The sequence below is a fragment of the Pleurodeles waltl genome, chromosome 1_1 (genome assembly GCF_031143425.1).
Source record: "Pleurodeles waltl isolate 20211129_DDA chromosome 1_1, aPleWal1.hap1.20221129, whole genome shotgun sequence".
In the NCBI taxonomy this organism is placed as follows: domain Eukaryota; kingdom Metazoa; phylum Chordata; class Amphibia; order Caudata; family Salamandridae; genus Pleurodeles; species Pleurodeles waltl.
In genome coordinates, this window is record NC_090436.1 from 918,459,424 (window position 1) to 918,477,150 (window position 17,727).

The window sequence follows — 17,727 nt, forward strand, 5'->3', positions numbered from 1 at the left end:
GACGTGATTTATTGCATATCATGCATGTCCCCTTTAAGTCAAGAATATAAGGCCTATTTGCAGAGCTGTATGAGGGAGGAAAATTGTACTCCCTCTGACAAGGCTCTCTTATCCTGCAGATTTGCACTTGAAAGGAACTAATGTGTTCGGATTTTAAACATTTCCCTGCTGAATTATAGAATAATGACACCATGTAGATGGAAGAAATCAAAAGCATTCCATGTTTATGTTCTAGTGCAGTAGCCCAGCTGTCGCCAGACAAATATGTGATAGTCACAAAGAGACGTGTTTTGGTTCCACCCACATATTAGGAGCGAGAAGCATATATTTTGATTGGGAAGAATTTGCATACTTCCACAGAAAAGAGCTTGCTCCTCAAAAGCTGTGATAATTGTGTTTATTTATCCTGCTGCCTAAGCTTGAACTTTCAGGGACACATATATGGTACTGTAATGCTATTAAAATGTCTTAGGTATTTAGACAATTTATGTCATTTTCATCTGGCAGCAGCACAGATGGGTGGAAGGCAGTCATTAAACTAAATGGATTTTTAGGCCTGGCTTCACAGTGAAACTGCCACCTGAACTTTTAGCCTACCCCAGTAGTATTCTACAGTTCTTTGCTTACACACAAATACATATTCATTCCCTTGTTATTTACTAGTAGTGTTTCATGTTATCATACAACATTCCTTTAAAACCAAACCTATTGGTATTGCTAGTGCCTGTCATAATAATTATGTTCTATTTAAGTCATAGTAAAAAAAAAACACATACTCAGAAATCTTTCCAAATCCAAGTAAATATTTTGTATGATCATGACTTGCATCTTGCATTTCTGTAGGCGAATGAAGGAGATAGCTTTTTTCTAATATGACCACTGCTAAGTATCCAAAAACCATAACACAGCTTTATCATAATCAGCTCTAAATGCGATTTTAACAGTCATCAATTGCTTTCTCCAAGGGAAGGATCTTGGCCACATGCTTCAATCGCTTACCAGCTATCATTGCCAATAGTTCACTGCATTTATATTTGCTTTTTTGCATACAATTATTTCCAAGTTGTTGTTATTTTATTTTTACGATTAAGTCACCTGGCTCTTATCTTCTAAAACATTTTATTATTCTACAGTACACCCAACCCCCAAGATCCCAGATGTGATAATGCTAGTTTGGGGTAGGAAACACTTTGAAAGGGTTTAAAAATATGTTATGTTATTACTTTTAATAAGCATGTGCCGGTACGCAGGAGAAACAGAGAAAAGAAACTTCTTATATAAACATATGCAGTATAAAATAGTGTTTCTATGTCTGGCCGAAAACGAGACAATTAAATTCTGTAAGAAGAAGAAGTTTTTCCTTTCCTTGACTGTATCAAAGTTTACTCTGCATCCATAGAGGCAGATCTCTTCTCCAGAAAACGGAACTATGCCTTCAATGGTACTAGCATCAAGTCAACAGCAGTCCTAATCAGACATTCTCACTGGGGCCTGTAAATGCCATTTCAGGCACTGAGGGAGTAAAGACACATGTTGATCACAGAAGAAAACTAAAATAAATCTCCTCCACCCACCGCTGACATCATTTCCTAATACAAGGAAATAGCTGTGAGAAAATAAGACAAACATACTACTACCTATATTCCATTGCAACCCACAAGAGGTGGACTAGATGCAGTTAAGATCAGGACAACTAGAATTATGCAGTGGCCAAACTGAGTGGCAGCATTGTCTGAATGTGCGTGTAGAACGTGTCGTATTCATTATGTTCATGTTTTACCAAGAAGTAGTTTAGGATGCAAAGCATGGCTCTTTAAAAAGTGAAGCAGCCTATTTGTAGTTCTTCTAAAGTCTGAGTGCCCTGTTGAAATAATTGCCCCTTTCAAACATGAACTTATGTTCATAGATAAATGAAAACAAAAATCCCAAAAAAGTAATAAATCAATCTATCTACCATGTTCGGAATACACTTAAGTACTTCATGTTTTTTTGTTTCTGGATGCAGACTAAAGCCCCTCTCCCAATCCGACAATTTGGGATGTTTCGATCAATTGTCATGGATTAAAAAATATGTTTACAGCAACCAACAGCTGAAAGTGGCCAGTTCACTTTTGTAAAGTGCCGGGCGCAGAACTGCATCACGTGTATTGCAATTTTTTTTTTATTTGCTTGAACTAGAAACAAATGTTGTCTTTGTTGCAAATTTGCAGAAGGACATGGATTATGTGATGAGTGCGGCAAATGCATATTCTTGGGGAAAATATCACACAATTATTTTTTTGTCAGTGACCCTGGCCAAGACCGAAACTAGTGTAATATGTGAGATGAAAGGAGCTTACTCAGAGAGTGAGCATCTGGGGCAAAAGGGAACCACTTCTGCAGCATAACCAGATTGGAGATACGAAGGCAGAGTGGAAGCAGAGTGCAAGCAGCATGTTGGCGACTTTGGTACCTCCATTCGTGGTATCGGCGGGTAGCTGAGGTGCAAAGGAAGCCACAAACAATGTTGCAAGGGAGGCAATGAGGCGGGTGTGAGCCAGCGCACAGCCGCTCAATGTGGCTCGCTTCAGCAGCAGGAGAGAGGCCACGGGAGAGAGGAGAGACCCGCAGGTTGCTGCAGGTTGTCAAAGCCACCCTCCACTCAAAACCGCTTTTGGCATTTGAACCAAGCCGTGTGCTGAGCACCTAGAGAGCAGGCACAATAGGGAATATATAGAGTCCAGAGAGCAACATGGAAACGCCACACCATCCCACCCAAAAGTGAGGGTGCACATCCTTTGTTACAGCAGCGAGTGTTCGGTGGGTGGAGGCTGGTGTTGGTGGAGGTAAGGGGCATATGCACTGTGCATAGGGTTCAGGCAAGAGGGGGATTGTCCCCCTAACTCTATCAGGAACTTTCCTGACACCTTTAAAATAAGCATTTTACTGCAGCCTGTCTGACCATCAGCCTCCAGCCCCATTTATTTTTTATCATCCGGGTCCTAGTCGGCACCATTTGTTATATTGTGGCATATTTTTACCGGGCTCGGTTGCATTGTACTGCTGGTCGCCCCCTTCCCTGATTGTTGCGATATTTGACTCAGCAGATCCAGCTCAGGGGAGGTGTGGTGGTGCCTTCAGGGCCCTAAATGACCTAAAGCTACGGGGTAACAAGAGGATGTCATTGTATTAGTGGCATACAGCAGAAAGAAGCTCACCATGTCCTGTGGAGGCAGTCCATCAGGGGCAGCTTGTGGGCCACAGCGTACCCTCCCCCCTCACCTGGTAACCTCTACTGGTGCCCTCCATTCTTGATTCGATCCCCTGGCTGACCTCTCTCGTCCAGAAAAACAAAATCTAACCCATTAAGGACTAAAGCTCCTCACCTTGGAATCATCAAAGAAAGTGGTATTATTCCTGCATACTTCCAAAAGTTTCAGAAGAATTCTGTACGACTCAGCTCGGGGCAACCAGGGTTGATTGCAAGCCCAAAGATGGAGGAGGCTCCCCAGACAGTGTCCTCTGAAGGTCTAGAGAGCTTAAGCTCTCCTAATCACCAACAAAATATAGTGGCCCACTAAAACCAAGGAGAAAGGAGTCCATTGAGCACCCCCCTTGATAGGTGTCACTATTGTGTTGGAAAATATACTTCCAGATATATCACCTCTGAAATACAGCCCTGGGAAGTAACAGGAATAATGGAGTCACCTCTGTTAGTAAAGCCTACAACACAGGCTACAATCAGGAAAAAGTCAAAAGACTGGTACTCTAGCACTTCTAGTCAAGCAGGTGTGCTGGTATCAGATGTATCATTGACTCCTGGCCTGTCATTAAATCCACCAGTTAATATTTCAGCTGATTACGTGTGCTAGTCAAGATCGCTCCAAAGTCTGGAGCATTTTCTGTCATCTATTTTGATTTTACTGGAAAAATAAACAGATAGATCTGAGCATATCCTTGATATCTTGACAGTTATACTTAAGGAGATGCCTTTTACATTAGCTTGGGCCACAAATGGGAATAGCTCTACCCCTCCTGTACCCAGAATGGTAGAGTCTGGAATGTAAGCTGGGTGCTCTCAGATTAAGTCCCAAGGGAAGATCAAAAGACGTCTCTTCAATCAACTAATTTGTAAGATCTTTTTAATGAAGGAAAGCAATGCGGCATAAGAGCAGGAAATAATGGTGGAGTGGACCCCTATCCAAGTTCTGGAAAAAAGTATGGAAGTGCATCCAATTAAAAAAAATAAAAACAGGAAAAGGGTGAAAATACAGCACTCATTGCCCAGAATGTTGAACAGGAAGATGCTCAGAAGCTGGGTAAGAGAAAAGATAAGAAAGAACGAAGAAAGTCAAAAAGAGTATTGAGAAGGATAAATAAAAGAGGATTAAGAAGAGTTAAATTCCCCAAATCAGAACCACAACCAGAAACGCAGACAGGAGGGACCACTATACTAGCTAGTGGTTTCAAAGTGTTGGTGCAGGGGAAGATGTATACTGAAAATCTGGATGACATTAATGGTGTAATCTCAGTCAGAGAAACTGATGGTCTAAAAACTGATAAGGAGAACTGTCAGTTGAGGAATACTGCCACAGTAATCAAGGGGACAGATGGTTCTGATTGTGTATTATCTGTTCTTAATCTGAATGTGAAGCCATACGCCCCAAATCTTACCTTATCAAGTGTGTCAAAAACAGTGATTCATGCCAGAATATGCGGGGGCCACATGGCTGCCAAAAGGGAAATTAGGTGGTGGTGACCTCTAAGGTCCTGGATTTTATCATCCTACGTGATGATGAGGTTTCTGTTTTAAATAGATTTTATTTGTGGGTGGCCCCTTTTGGCTCAGACAGACCAGTTGAAGATGATAAAGAGTATCGATATAAGAATGGTAGAACTATTAAATGCTGGTGGTGAGAAAAAATGGTTCTACTTGCCAACAATAGTTAGTCTAATAAGGAACAATTGTGATTTTTTTTATATCAAGAGGGTTGATATAGTTCCTTGTGCCCCTAGATGTCATAGATGGGAAGGTTTTAAGAATAGCGAAGGTCATAGGTTGTCCCTCTTAGATAATGGTATAATCCCACCTCATGAGTTGGTCCGCAATGCAAAGTTAACGGTAATTTCTTGTGTAGTGGGAAGCAGAAGGGTATCCCTATAAAGCAGAATCCAACCACTCAGGAGGGGGAGGATGATGAGCAGTGATGGCAGTGGTTGGTGGGAGATCTAAATGATAAAAGGCCTAGGCCAACAGCATGTATTCACTTTATTTAGCAACCAAATTAATATTGTCTCTTGGAACTTAGAGGTCTGCTCCAAAAGTGTAGTGAAACATTAAACCTCGCTCCATTAAACGGAGACATAATATGTATATCAGAGACATTGGTAACTGGTTCACAAGAGGTAAAAGAGGGGATGTAGTGCATCGGTCAGAGCAATCGACTCCGGAGCTGGAGACCTGGGTTCGAACATTGGCCCATCGCCCTGTGATTCTGGGCAAATCACTTAATCTCCCCATGCCCATGGACATTGCCTTGAGACCCTCACGGGTGATAAGCCGCGCTATACAAAGTCTACATTTCATTTTGTTAGTAGCAGCCCTGTAAAGAAGTCTAGAAAAAGGCATGCTACTGGTGGCATAGCCACATTGCTGAGTACTAACCCCTCATGGTCCCATAAAGTGTTTCATCATTCCTCAAATTCACTTAATTCTTTACTTTTTGTAAGACAACTGGGAGAGATTTTTTCATGCCCCAGGTGATGTTGGTGAATATGTATTTACTGTCTGGGAAAAAGTATAACCAACTCTTAGGAGAGTGTTTCCATTTTATTAACTTAGTTGCAATGATGGCCCAGACCAGTAATATTGTTGTGATTGGCGACCTTAATGCTCCAGTTTCCAATCACTCATTAAGAATCCATTCTGATGAGGAAAGAGAGGACGCCTTCAACATTCCGAGGGGGTCTAGAGTAAATAAAAGAGGGTCACTCCTGATGGAGGCATGCAGGGTGGTAGATGCCATTATTGTAAATGGTAGAGTAGATGGTGACATCCCGGCCCATCTGACCCCTAGAACATCCAATGGTTCCTCAACAATCGGTTTTATTATAAGCTCCTACTCTGCCTTCCCTCTCATAATGGCTGTTGCAGTAATAGACACTAATTGGAGTGACCATAGTATCCCATCCTTTTCTCTTAAGGGGGAGCACATGGCCATCACTAATTGGCAGCTAGGGGAGGAGGAGCAGGTACATTTTAAGATTGCCAATGTTTAGGTATCCTGTGACTCTACGAATAAGCAATCTTTTCCCAGCGACCTGATGAGAGCAGTAGAGGCAATTTCTGACAAGGGTAGGATTTTGGCAGCTTCTTTCACAGAAGATTTGTACAAATTTGTAAAGGTTAATTCAATCCTTTCAGGAGACTTCAAGTATAGGAACAAGGTGAAGAATCTTAATAAGGGTTTTCAAATAAACTTCTAAGTCTTAGAAGGAGGAGACCAAGATGGATAGGGTCACAAAAGAGGGAAGAAGCCAACAGGAAATGGATGGAAATTACTGAAACAAATAGAAGAACTTCAGGCAATTTTGGAATATTGAGGGGGGAATGTAGTTGGAGTATAGGTAAGCCCACAATTAATGACAATACAAATGAAGTCTGGAGTAAACATATAATTTTGTTGTATGCTTTGAATGCCTCAGGGAATATTTCAATAGATCGGAGTTTGTCACAATTCTGACTCAGAAATAGGTATGGGGCTAACCTTCCATACCAAACAAAGATACAAGTTAAGAAAATCATTCAGGGTACAAGATGGTCTGGGCAAGGGGGCATGATCAGTTCCATATGGCCATCATTAAGTTAGAGGTTGACTTATGGGCCACTTATTTGACTGCATTGTTTAAATCATGTTATCTATCTGGTGAAATACCTAATTGTTGAAAAGGCAGCATAGTCCTCCCATTACATAACAAGAATTTGCAATGCAATGGGTCTTGCATGTTTTGAACAAGTTAATTGTCATCTTTTGGCAACAGCGCCCATGAGCAAAAACAAAAGAAAACATGAGAAGAAACGAAGAAAAGACGACTTTACAAAAAAATTAGGTTAGCTTTGAAAAATAAAACATTGTAATTTTGTGCCTGCTGGGCACTTTTTTGCCAGTCACAGGTCTTCAGTTTACGGGGCACTCAAAGTTAAAAAGAACAAATAGTACCTCAATCACGTTGGGAGCAGCAAATGGGCAGTAATTAGGTTGCCTCAATTAATGCTTGATCCCTGCTCCACACAGAGAAATGGAAGTGATGCCCGATGTGCCTTGATCAATTACGAGGCTGTAAAGAAGAGTGCCACGAAAATCATCAAATCGTGTGTGGCAGACAGGCTCCAAGCCCTTTACTGAACACAACACCGTCTCTCATAAGAGACGCTAGCGCAAGCGCATGCACTTGCAGGCTCGACCCTAAAAAGGTCCATTATGATATACACTCAAGCAATAGGCAAATCACACTCTTAGAGGCAACTGGGAAAAACTCTGTAAAGCCTATATTAAATAATCTTCTAGACTGGGTAAAGGAAATGCAGTTTTTGCCTCTGGAAGAGTCTGGTTTTCGTCCAGACTGTTCAACTGTAGACAATATAGTGATATTACATCTAATCACAGAGATGTATGTTCATAAATGGGGTATGCCAGTTTATGCAGCATTTATTGATTTTTCTACCGCTTTTGACCGTGTGGACAGACACGCCTTATGGAAGAAGTTTAAGGGCTTGGGTATCCCAGACGGTCTACTAAAATTAATAATAGCCTTGCATTCGGCCACATGGTGCCAAGTAATGTTGGGGGTGTGAGGGCTCACACCTAAGATTGAAACAAAAAAAAGCTTAAAATAAGGCTTTTTATTAGTGCCCCTCGTCTTTTCACTATATGTCGCTGATTTACCACGACAGATGGTTGTGCAGGAGGATTCTCCGCAATTGTTATGTCCCACCTGACAGGGACTCTCCTATATGCGGATGATATTGTATTATTGGATCTGATTCCAAAAGGGTTACAGACGCGCCTCCACGCTTTAGCAGCCTGAGCAAATATGCATTATCTGAAGGTCAATGTGGATGAAAGGAAAATAGTGAAATTTCACAGGAGGGGATGCCATTTGAAGATTAATTATAGCTGGATTTTGGGTACAGTGCAGTGAAATCGTATCCCTATTTAGGTAAATGCACTCAGAAGAGAACTCCCTGAGGAAACTTATAAGTATTGAATGTCTTCCGTCGATAAGGGGAGATTACACCTTGACGTTGAACCTTCTGCAAGCACTTGAGCACTTTAGCCTTAATCTGATAGACATGCAAGACATGAGCTATAAAAGCCCTAAAGGCTATCTAAAATCCTCCGTAAAACTTTGGAACTCAGATCTATGGGTCAGGATAGTCACCATTGCAGGAGTCTAAAAAGGCTTGAGGAAGTAGCAAAGACCTGTAGAGTTTTGGTCCGTTACTCTTAATTAAGACGGAACCAAGAACATTGTCTCCGGCGCTGCATGCTTATGTTTAAATTAAATTGACTCCCCCTACATTGCATTGTGGGTGCATGGAGCCAGATACGTTGGGTTGATAGGAGGTGTACACTGTGCAAGGGAGTAGTGCAGACGATTGATCATGTATTATTTGTCTGTACTGAGAACATCAGAGTGAACCTGCCTTCTGCTTCTAGTCCTATTTCTATAAGAGCAATATCACTCTTACATCTCAAGAGATGGCATTGAGATTTTATGACTCTGTCTTCAAAAAAGTGCAGGGAGGTGACACTTCTGCAGTACTTCACTATTGGAACATGATACACAAGCACCATATGTGGCTAATGACATATCCAGTAAAGCTATTTGTTGCTGCTCAATGACCTGGCAATATTCCTTTAATAACAAGAATATTTTACAACCCAGTGCATCTATATCTAGCTTCTTTTTCTATGTTTGCATTTCTTCATCTCTGCAGCAAAACTTTCCAATAACATGTTCTGCTTATGTCTATCCATCAGTCACTCTGTCTATACATAGCTCCATAGATCTCTCTGCCTATCACATGTCTAGAAGTATAATTATGTGACTGTCTTTCATGGAAATTAATTTAACAAATTACCAGGGGTTCGATCTTTACTTTCACTTGCACACAGATGCTCACACATGCACATACATTCACACATACACACACTCTCACTAACATAAGCACATTTTCACCCAAAAGCATGCACACAACATAGATTTAAAAATATTTTTTACTTGCCTCAGCTGCAAGACAGGGTCATGTTCTAGATAACTGCACTCCATTTTTTTACAGTAATAGTGAATAATCTAATATTATTTGCCTTTAGTATAATAATATAACTGACAGAAAACAAGGAAAGTGGTGCCCCGATTGACGACCATAAGGAGGAGCTGTCCCTGGGTTCCTGGCATTGATTTTGGTACCCCTGAGGCCAGGTATGAAAAAAGGTAGTGCTAGGGTTGCAAGTGGGAAGCCGGTTGTCACATCTGCGACCCCCGACAACCCCTAAATGATGTCCATGCTTCCTTTCTCTCAAAACATCTGTTTGTTTCTTTATCCATTGCACTGTCTGCTGGTAAATCAGTCCATCAAGCTTTGCTTTTGCCTCTCAATCTCTTTATTTCAATGTAAATAAAACTATATTAGCCTTTGTCTTTACATTGGTCTGCCTACTGTTTCTGGCAGCCTGCCTGTCTTTGTGACTCTTTCTGTCTATAGTGAAACCTATCACTATGTTGACTCGCTCTGCCTCTGTCCAGTTACCTTTATATCCAAATACAGTACCACAAAAGTGACAGGTGCTAATTGTTCTCCAGTACATACAAGGATCTGAATTGCTCAGCAGCTTGAAGCTTCATAGTTTGCCACCCATAAAATCAGTCAAACAAGATGATGAGCAAAGTGTCCTCAGTCGGTACTACACATGACTAAAAAATGCACAGGGATTACCAAAACAGACACGAGGCTGAACATACGATAGCCAGTCTAAAAGTGTTCCCCATCATATTCAAAAAGATTGCTTCTGATGAAAAAACAACTTCGAACCCTCATGCATCACAGTGCTGGACAATATGAGAAAAGAGGAGAGGTGTAGGCCTAGCAGAAAGAGCTTGACAATCACTATGGGGGTCATTCCGACCCCGGCGGTCAAGGACCGCCGGGGCCGGCGGGAGCACCGCCAACAGGCTGGCGGTGCCCCGCAGGGCATTCTGACCGCGGCGGTTTGGCCGCGGTCAGAACAGGAAAACCGGCGGTCTCCCGCCGGTTTTCCGCTGCCCTCAGGAATCCTCCATGGCAGTGCAGCTTGCTGCGCCGCCATGGGGATTCCGACACCCCATACCGCCATCCTGTTCCTGGCGGTTCGCCCGCCAGGAACAGGATGGCGGTATGGGGTGTTGTGGGGCCCCTGGGGGCCCCTGCAGTGCCCATGCCAATGGTATGGGCACTGCAGGGGCCCCCGTAAGAGGGCCCCACAAAGAATTTCAGTGTCTGCTTAGCAGACACTGAAATTCGCGACGGGTGCAACTGCACCCGTCGCACCTTCCCACTCCGCCAGCTCCATTCGGAGCCGGCTTCCTCGTGGGAAGGGGTTTGCCGCTGGGCTGGCGGGCGGCCTTCTGGCGGTCGCCCGCCAGCCCAGCGGGAAAGCCAGAATGGCCTCCGCGGTCTTTCGACCGCGGAGCGGCCATATGGCGGTTCCCGCCAGGCGGGCGGCTACCGCCGCCCGCCAGCCTCAGAATGAGGCCCTATGTGTTTATGTGTTAGTGTTCATGGATCCATGGGTTCGTGGGTTAGTGTTCATGGGTAAGCTCACATCTGCATTAGTGGATTGGTCTCTAGATGGCACTCAAAGAAGTATATCCTCCAGGTTAGTGTTCTGCTTACACTATGAGTGCAAAAACGTCACCCATGAGTGTATAATCATTTTATCAACAAGTCACAATTGCGTCTTTCATGACAAGGTGCAATGCCATCTACATGTTTTCTTACAAATTCCATGTCCCCATAGTCACGCTAAGAGGTGATCGTCCTGACAACAGGTGAACCCATAGAATATGCTAGTGTACAGGGCAGTACAGTGACTATGGACATGAGTGCGCGAAAGAGCGCTTAAGTATGTATAGACCATCACCAGAAACAAGGATAAAACTTGTCTAGCTTGCACCTCACTCCACATCAGCATGCAAGACTTACAATAGTTCATGTTGTGTCTCCTTTTGCAAAGACATTCAGCTAAAATATTACCTCTTTGCACTAAGCATTAAAGCCAGTCACTCCCCTTCCGTGGGATGACCTGGGGTGCTATTACATTGTAAATTATTTGAAAGCTAAAATGCTCTACCTGAAGGATGTGATTGGTTATGTCCCCTGTCAGCGGAACTGAATGTTTTCGAAGGGTTTAACACAAACGTCACGTCTTCCTCACAGAAATCTCTGCACAGAGGTAGAAATGTTCCACATAGTACATCCACCATCTTTGGAAACTCTCAATATGTTAATATGTTTTACCAGCGCTCAAATCGTTTTAAACAACATCTACAGATAGGCAAATCTTCCTAAAAGGTTACAAATAATGAGGCACCGGTGGAAGGTGGGGGGTGGAGGGTGGTTTTGGAGGATGTTTGAATGCATTTTAGCACGTGTCTACAGTATTCTGTTCGTCTATTCTGTGGGGCTTTCAAGTTGAAATGTTTTCTTGTATTTCTGAAGTTTCTTCAACTGCACTGATTGTTTTATCAGTTAGAAAGGAAGGGAGAAGAGAAAAGAACAAAAACAGATAGAGTGGTAAAGAAGAGACATAAGAGGGAGACATAGCATAAAAAGAAATTGAGGTTTGTAGCATTGTAATCTTAAACTTGGTGTCCACAGATATATTTCGCCAGATAAATGCTGCTAGACAGACAACCAGGGCCTGCAATAGTTATCAGTGAGGTGATTCTACTGTCTCCCTACTTTAGTTTAATTCTGAACTCGAACTTTTTTTTCTCTGCATCGCATTCATTGTTTGCCTGAATGAATTAGGCTTCAACGTGAAGAGAATAGAAAAAATAAGTTGTAAAGTAACCAAAAGGTGAAAGATAATTCATCCCGAGTGGAAAGTTTTAGGTTATCTGCTTTTCATGACATCTAATTTAATTTTAACCCGCTACGCCTCTCTGCCTGGTTTCATTTTTTGAATTTAGTGCTAAAAAAATAAAATCAGGGAAATAAAAGTTTGTGGTTAAAACCTGCCCTCATTCCTTTTCAGTGTACGACTGCTGTGCTCTTGAGGGTTCACAAGGCACAGCCTGAACTCTACATGGCCTCGACGGCAACAAGATGTTGAGTGCAAGTTTAAACTTCTCCATCTGCGGGCAAGTGAGAGGTCTCCTGGGTATCAATCTCGAAATGTGATGCCCTTCCAGCAGTCTCAAAACCACCACCATGGACTTCGTTAGGAAAAAGCTAATGCAATATCCTTGAGGTGGGTTTGGAACTGTGTCAGCCAAAACCTGACATTTCTGGAAAGCCCAACATGTTGCTGTTCTTGCCAACAGTTTTTCTAAAGAGCTTCCAAAAACGGCAAAAGGAAAAAACGCTTTTGGTTTCTCATGCTCTACTGTGGGAATTGTGGCGAGCAGAAACAACATAAAGTGGGCCTAGAAAAAGGTTACATGTATTCAGTTTGACGCATTTGGATCCCGTCCTCAGCATAGAGTCTGCAGAGATATAAAGTGGCCACTGAATGTCAGCCAAGCAATCAACATCACAAGCTTGGGACCCTTGGGTGCAGCAACCTAGACACTCCAAGACGTGAGTATTGCCAAAACTCAATCTCTAAAGTGTGAAACTTAAAAGGCTTTTCTCAGGAATGGTATATACTCTGCAGTTTTTAAAGCACACTGCATTATCCTTGATGCTCGCATGATTACCAGGGCAAAGGAAAGTAGAAAAAAATAGAAAATTACGTGATGAACAAGACCTAATGCGTTCCAGAACCAACAGCGATGCACTGCAAAGATTGTGTTGCAAGATGTGAGCTTCCACTTTTCGGCATCAGTCAGCTGTCATGGATACCATATGTGTTTATTATGCGAATTTTTAATTCCATTCTTTAACTTTTGTTTATGAGTGAGAAATATACATTCCTCTAAGGCCCTCTGAACAGAACAAGAGGGAAAGTGCAGGAAATGGGTAATTGGCCTCAGATGGGAAAAGTAGCAATGACTCACCCTGGCATCCGTGACCTTGAACTCGCGAAGGATGTACTGCGGCATGTTGTATTCTGCCATGGGGTCTACCACAAAGTACTGGTACCTCGCTGACCGCTCTGCCGGCCAGTATTGGTGGCATTTTTCCTAAAATAAAGGAAAAAAAAAAACAGGGCTCAAGATCTTAAAACACAAGCGCAGGAAAGTTCTTTAAAAACCCAACCGTAGTCTATAACATATAGAAAACAACATTTGTACAAAACGTATTTCCTAATTGGAGCACAGTTTTCTACTAACTTTCCAGTGTGTTAAGAAAGGAAGGTGAAACAAGCAAAGATGCAAAACTTTTGCCTTTTAATTGCCGGTTTTGCCATCGTTTTTGCACGTTATTGTTTGAGGGGTGGGTTATTGTTCTGGGAACTGACATGCCCTCCCCAGCACATACATATGTAAATCAGAGCAATTTCTTTCTGAAAAAGCACAGATTGCCATTGTAGTTCCTGCCACTGAGGGGAAATAATGTGTGGATGTGCTGCTTGTTGAGAGACTAGAACGCTTAGACACTGTATGGTTAGATAATGGTTGAAGTGGGTTCACCCATTGCCCTGTGCAGTATGCTGCAGTGGCAGGAGAAAAATGTGAATGCCACACCAGACCAATGGAGGAAGAGTGGTAGCTAGCCGCGGCCAGTCATGACCATGAACCACATGCCATCATGTACACTCTATTTCTTTGTGAAAGGATGTACCTAGCACTATTGGATGTGGCCATTTACCAAGGACCATAAATTAACAATCATCACTTTGGTTTGGTAATGTATAACAAAGGAGGGGTGTGCCTGTTTGTCTTGGATGTGGGCACCAGGATTCTGTGCAGGGTGGCCATGTCACCTGTGTGCCCAGATGTGCTACATTAGACGCTGCAGAGTCCTGCAGGGCGGGGACGCCTCTTTTGCATTAAAGGAGATGTTATCTTGGTTTGCTTCAGTTAAACAAATTCAACTAACACACATAAAAACAATGCTCGGCATAAAGTAAGCCCAAACTTAGAATATATGGGCCCAGGTGACTGTGAACTTTTAAGAACATACTGTTGACTTTGAAGGGGCTGCAGTCTTTGCATCACTATGGTGAGGGACACACAGCATGTTCATTGCATCCTTCCACATTTTGTTAAAGAGTCCTCTACCACCTTAGACTTAAATGTTTAGACCACACATGGGGTGGTATAAAAATTGTTGCTCCTAGAAAAATTCCTGCCACCCCATACACTTACCCTAGATTAGGTGCAAATGGGTCCTTTGTAGTTTATGCACAGAAATTCTAATAATTTTGTTTTAAAAATTGTTTTAAGTTGTTTTGCCTTATATTCAAGTTGAAGTACATTTGCTCACTTTGATAGGTGATGTCTAGAGGCTTTCTATTTTTTATTTCAATATTTGTTTTTTAATTCTTTCAGAATATTAAATAGTCTCCTAAGTGATAGAAAAGGTGCATTTCACATTAAGCTTTACTGGCCATCTGTAGTATTATATTGGGTCGTTTGAAACCAGATTGAAGGCACATGCAGATCTAGAAAAGCCAACTCCCTTTGGGTAGCTATTGATGTCTAGTGGTAACATACTTCATCCAGATCACAAACAGGGAAAGATACCTTATGGCTATTGTAATCTAGAAGCCTGCAGGGGATATCATACTGTATGGCCTCCAGACGACAGAGCTTGTAAACACTGTATTAGTCAACACCTCCCATCTGCTGTTCATAATGGACACTAGAGGTCGCTGAGCCTTCTGTCAGCGTGAGTCAGCCATTGCAGGGGGCACGCCAGTCTCCCCTAAAGGCCAGATACTTTGTACATCAGCAGAGAGATATAGAGTGAAGTCGAGGGTCCAAGCATACCTGCTGATGTCAGGACTCAAAGAGCCCACTTTTGGCTAGGAGGCAGCTTACTGAAGCAGAGGGATTGAATGGTAGACGGCCCTCTCAGAAGGCAGACCAAATGGTCTGCTGATCCTTCCTGGCCCCTCACAAATTTTCTTCCTCAAAGAGCAGAGATGGTAAACAATAGCAGAGGGGCTCAGTGCTGTTCCTGGCATGCATTAAAAAATGGTGGGAGGGTGGAGGAAAGTGCAATACTCCTTGGGGATATGTGGAAATAAACGTAAAGATAACCAATGCACTGACAAATAGAAAGATGAAATTAGAACACAATCACTTACTCTCCCCATCTCCCGAAGCTTGGTAAGCATAACAACAATTGTGGAGTTGTGCTCCCAAAGCATTCTCCAGAAATCCTCAGTTGTCTCTGCTAAGGGACCTTGAGTAGCTATATAGGCCTTTTGTTGTCTGGAAGAGAAAGAAAAAAATTAATTACAGATGGCACAGTAGTTAGCCATGCTTTGCTTATAAGTAAATATTTATGTTTGAGCACAGCAGTCATTTTGTTTAGAAGTCAGAGGCACATATTATTAGCGCTTGGCACATTAAAAGCAAATCAAGGCGTTTTAATCAAACCAGAACACATTTTTTCACTTCTGAGGAAATTGCATTAGTATCATGATGCATGGATTATTGTTATTATTTTTAATTTTAATGTGATTCTAATAGTTCAATTTTATGTGTCAGAAAAAACACTTAGGAAGCACTTAGTTGTGCTGCTTGCATTCGTAGCACTGAGCGTCCTGCAGTCAATTACGTTTATGAATTATTGGACTGTTTCTGTATGACAATCTCCAGCATACTGAAAATTTCATATCAAAAGCCGCATAAATCATTTAGGCTACAGTCATTCTGTTTGCTCAATTACTGCTTACTAATAATGATAACTTACATTATTACACCGCACAGTAACAGCTGTTGTCAAAATAATTGCTTACTTAAAAATATTTGGTGCAAACATATCCTTTCTTGTATATATTGGTGCTCTTCGCATTTGTCTAAAGCATTTAATGCTGAAGTCGGGCTAGTACATTTTGTAGGGCTCAGGGCTCTATCATATAAAGAAAGCACTGGGTATGTTAAGTTTAGGCAGTCCGCCACAGTTTTGGGATGACTGGTGTATTACATAACTGAAATGCAGGAGCACTGATATTTTGCTACCTTAGGCAGTGGTAAATGGTTGCTTGTCACAGGAACCTTCAAGCCATCTGCTGATTTTGGCTGAAAATATAGCAGCACTAGTTCACATATCTAATGTAAACTACAAAACATAACATCACATCACCCACAAAACAACATAACACAATTGCATTATAAGGGAGCAATCACATCCAAACAGTCAAAACCTAATGTAACACAACAACTACAGTACAACACAAAATAACATTGCAGCAGTATGGCACAAATATACATCAGGGCAAAAAAAAAAAAACAATGTAACATAACACCTTTACAACAAAATACCACATAAAATATATGCACAAACTTTCTAGTTATTCACTACCAACTCCAAAATCCTGTTTTCCTCTGTGTTTGGAGCAAGCGCTACCTTATCATCAAGGATATGAAACAGCACCACTCTAAAGGGTTTTGAGATCTGGGCCCTGGTCTCATTGTTAGTGATCTGATAGGTCGGTTGGTATTTAACACTAGTGTGAAGAAACGTCACTGGTGAACATGCACCGCTTTTAGGAATGCTCTGTTACCCCAGAATCCAGACTTTCTCCAATTATTGTTAAGTCACACAAACTTTATCAAAATAGCTCAAATAACCTTTTGATTTGCATCCACCTTCAAATAATTTTGTATGCTTCACAATCGATTTCTACACTTGCACCAACCCTCCTATCAGATAAATCTACGTTAAGGCCAAAGGTGGACCCTTATTTGCATACACTGACACAGCAGAGCATTGCTATTTCAGAAACGTATACAAGTGCAGAATAGTGTAGCCATAGTATAGAACATTGTGCACCTATACAGGAGCCCAGGGAGCTGTGTATTTGATAGGGAGCATCAAGATGCACAGTTGTGTGCACAGTGAAATCAACTTTCGTCATCTACAAAGTGGTGCACTGTAATACCACTAGGATCCCGATTTACAAATTATTTGCATTGGGTTTGTGTTACTTTTGTAGCAAAGTGTTATTCTGGGATTTACTATCCAATGCAAATTAGGATTTGTGTTGGATAGTTTCCTAAAGTAACGCAAAGTTGTACTAAGTGCTACCTTGTTTTACTTTGCATCAAGTGGGTATTCCTTGGGTGGCACGTGGGCACTCGCATTCAACCAACTATGGGTTTTGACACAAACTCCTATCTGTAACATTCACAAACAGGGTTATGCACCAAAATGGGATGCTTCTTCAGCTCAGGTGTAACAAGGAGAAATGTTTTGATTTCTCCTCATTTTATTTCTACTTTGCACATGTGCTGCATTGTACAGCACGCACACAAAGTAAAAAACTTGTTGAAGGATAGTTTTGTACTGGAAATGTCACTGGAAGGTAACAAAATGTATTCCCTACAGAACGCACACATACTTGCACTGCGGTAGAAAGGTGTGTG

The 17,727-nt window shown here is 41.9% G+C and overlaps 1 protein-coding gene across 19 annotated transcripts in view; it reads right to left on the minus strand.

Annotated features, from left to right (window-relative positions):
• The window catches only part of PTPRD (protein tyrosine phosphatase receptor type D), a 3,982,777-nt gene that overhangs the window by 30,823 nt on the left and 3,934,227 nt on the right, over positions 1–17,727 (minus strand). For all 19 annotated transcript variants that reach the window (XM_069230134.1, XM_069230131.1, XM_069230149.1 and 16 more), the window contains 2 exons: positions 15,441–15,567; positions 13,243–13,368 (listed from right to left, as the gene is read on the minus strand). In XM_069230134.1, the coding sequence (XP_069086235.1) occupies positions 13,243–13,368; positions 15,441–15,567 (253 nt within the window). The remainder of the gene's footprint in view (positions 1–13,242; positions 13,369–15,440; positions 15,568–17,727) is intronic.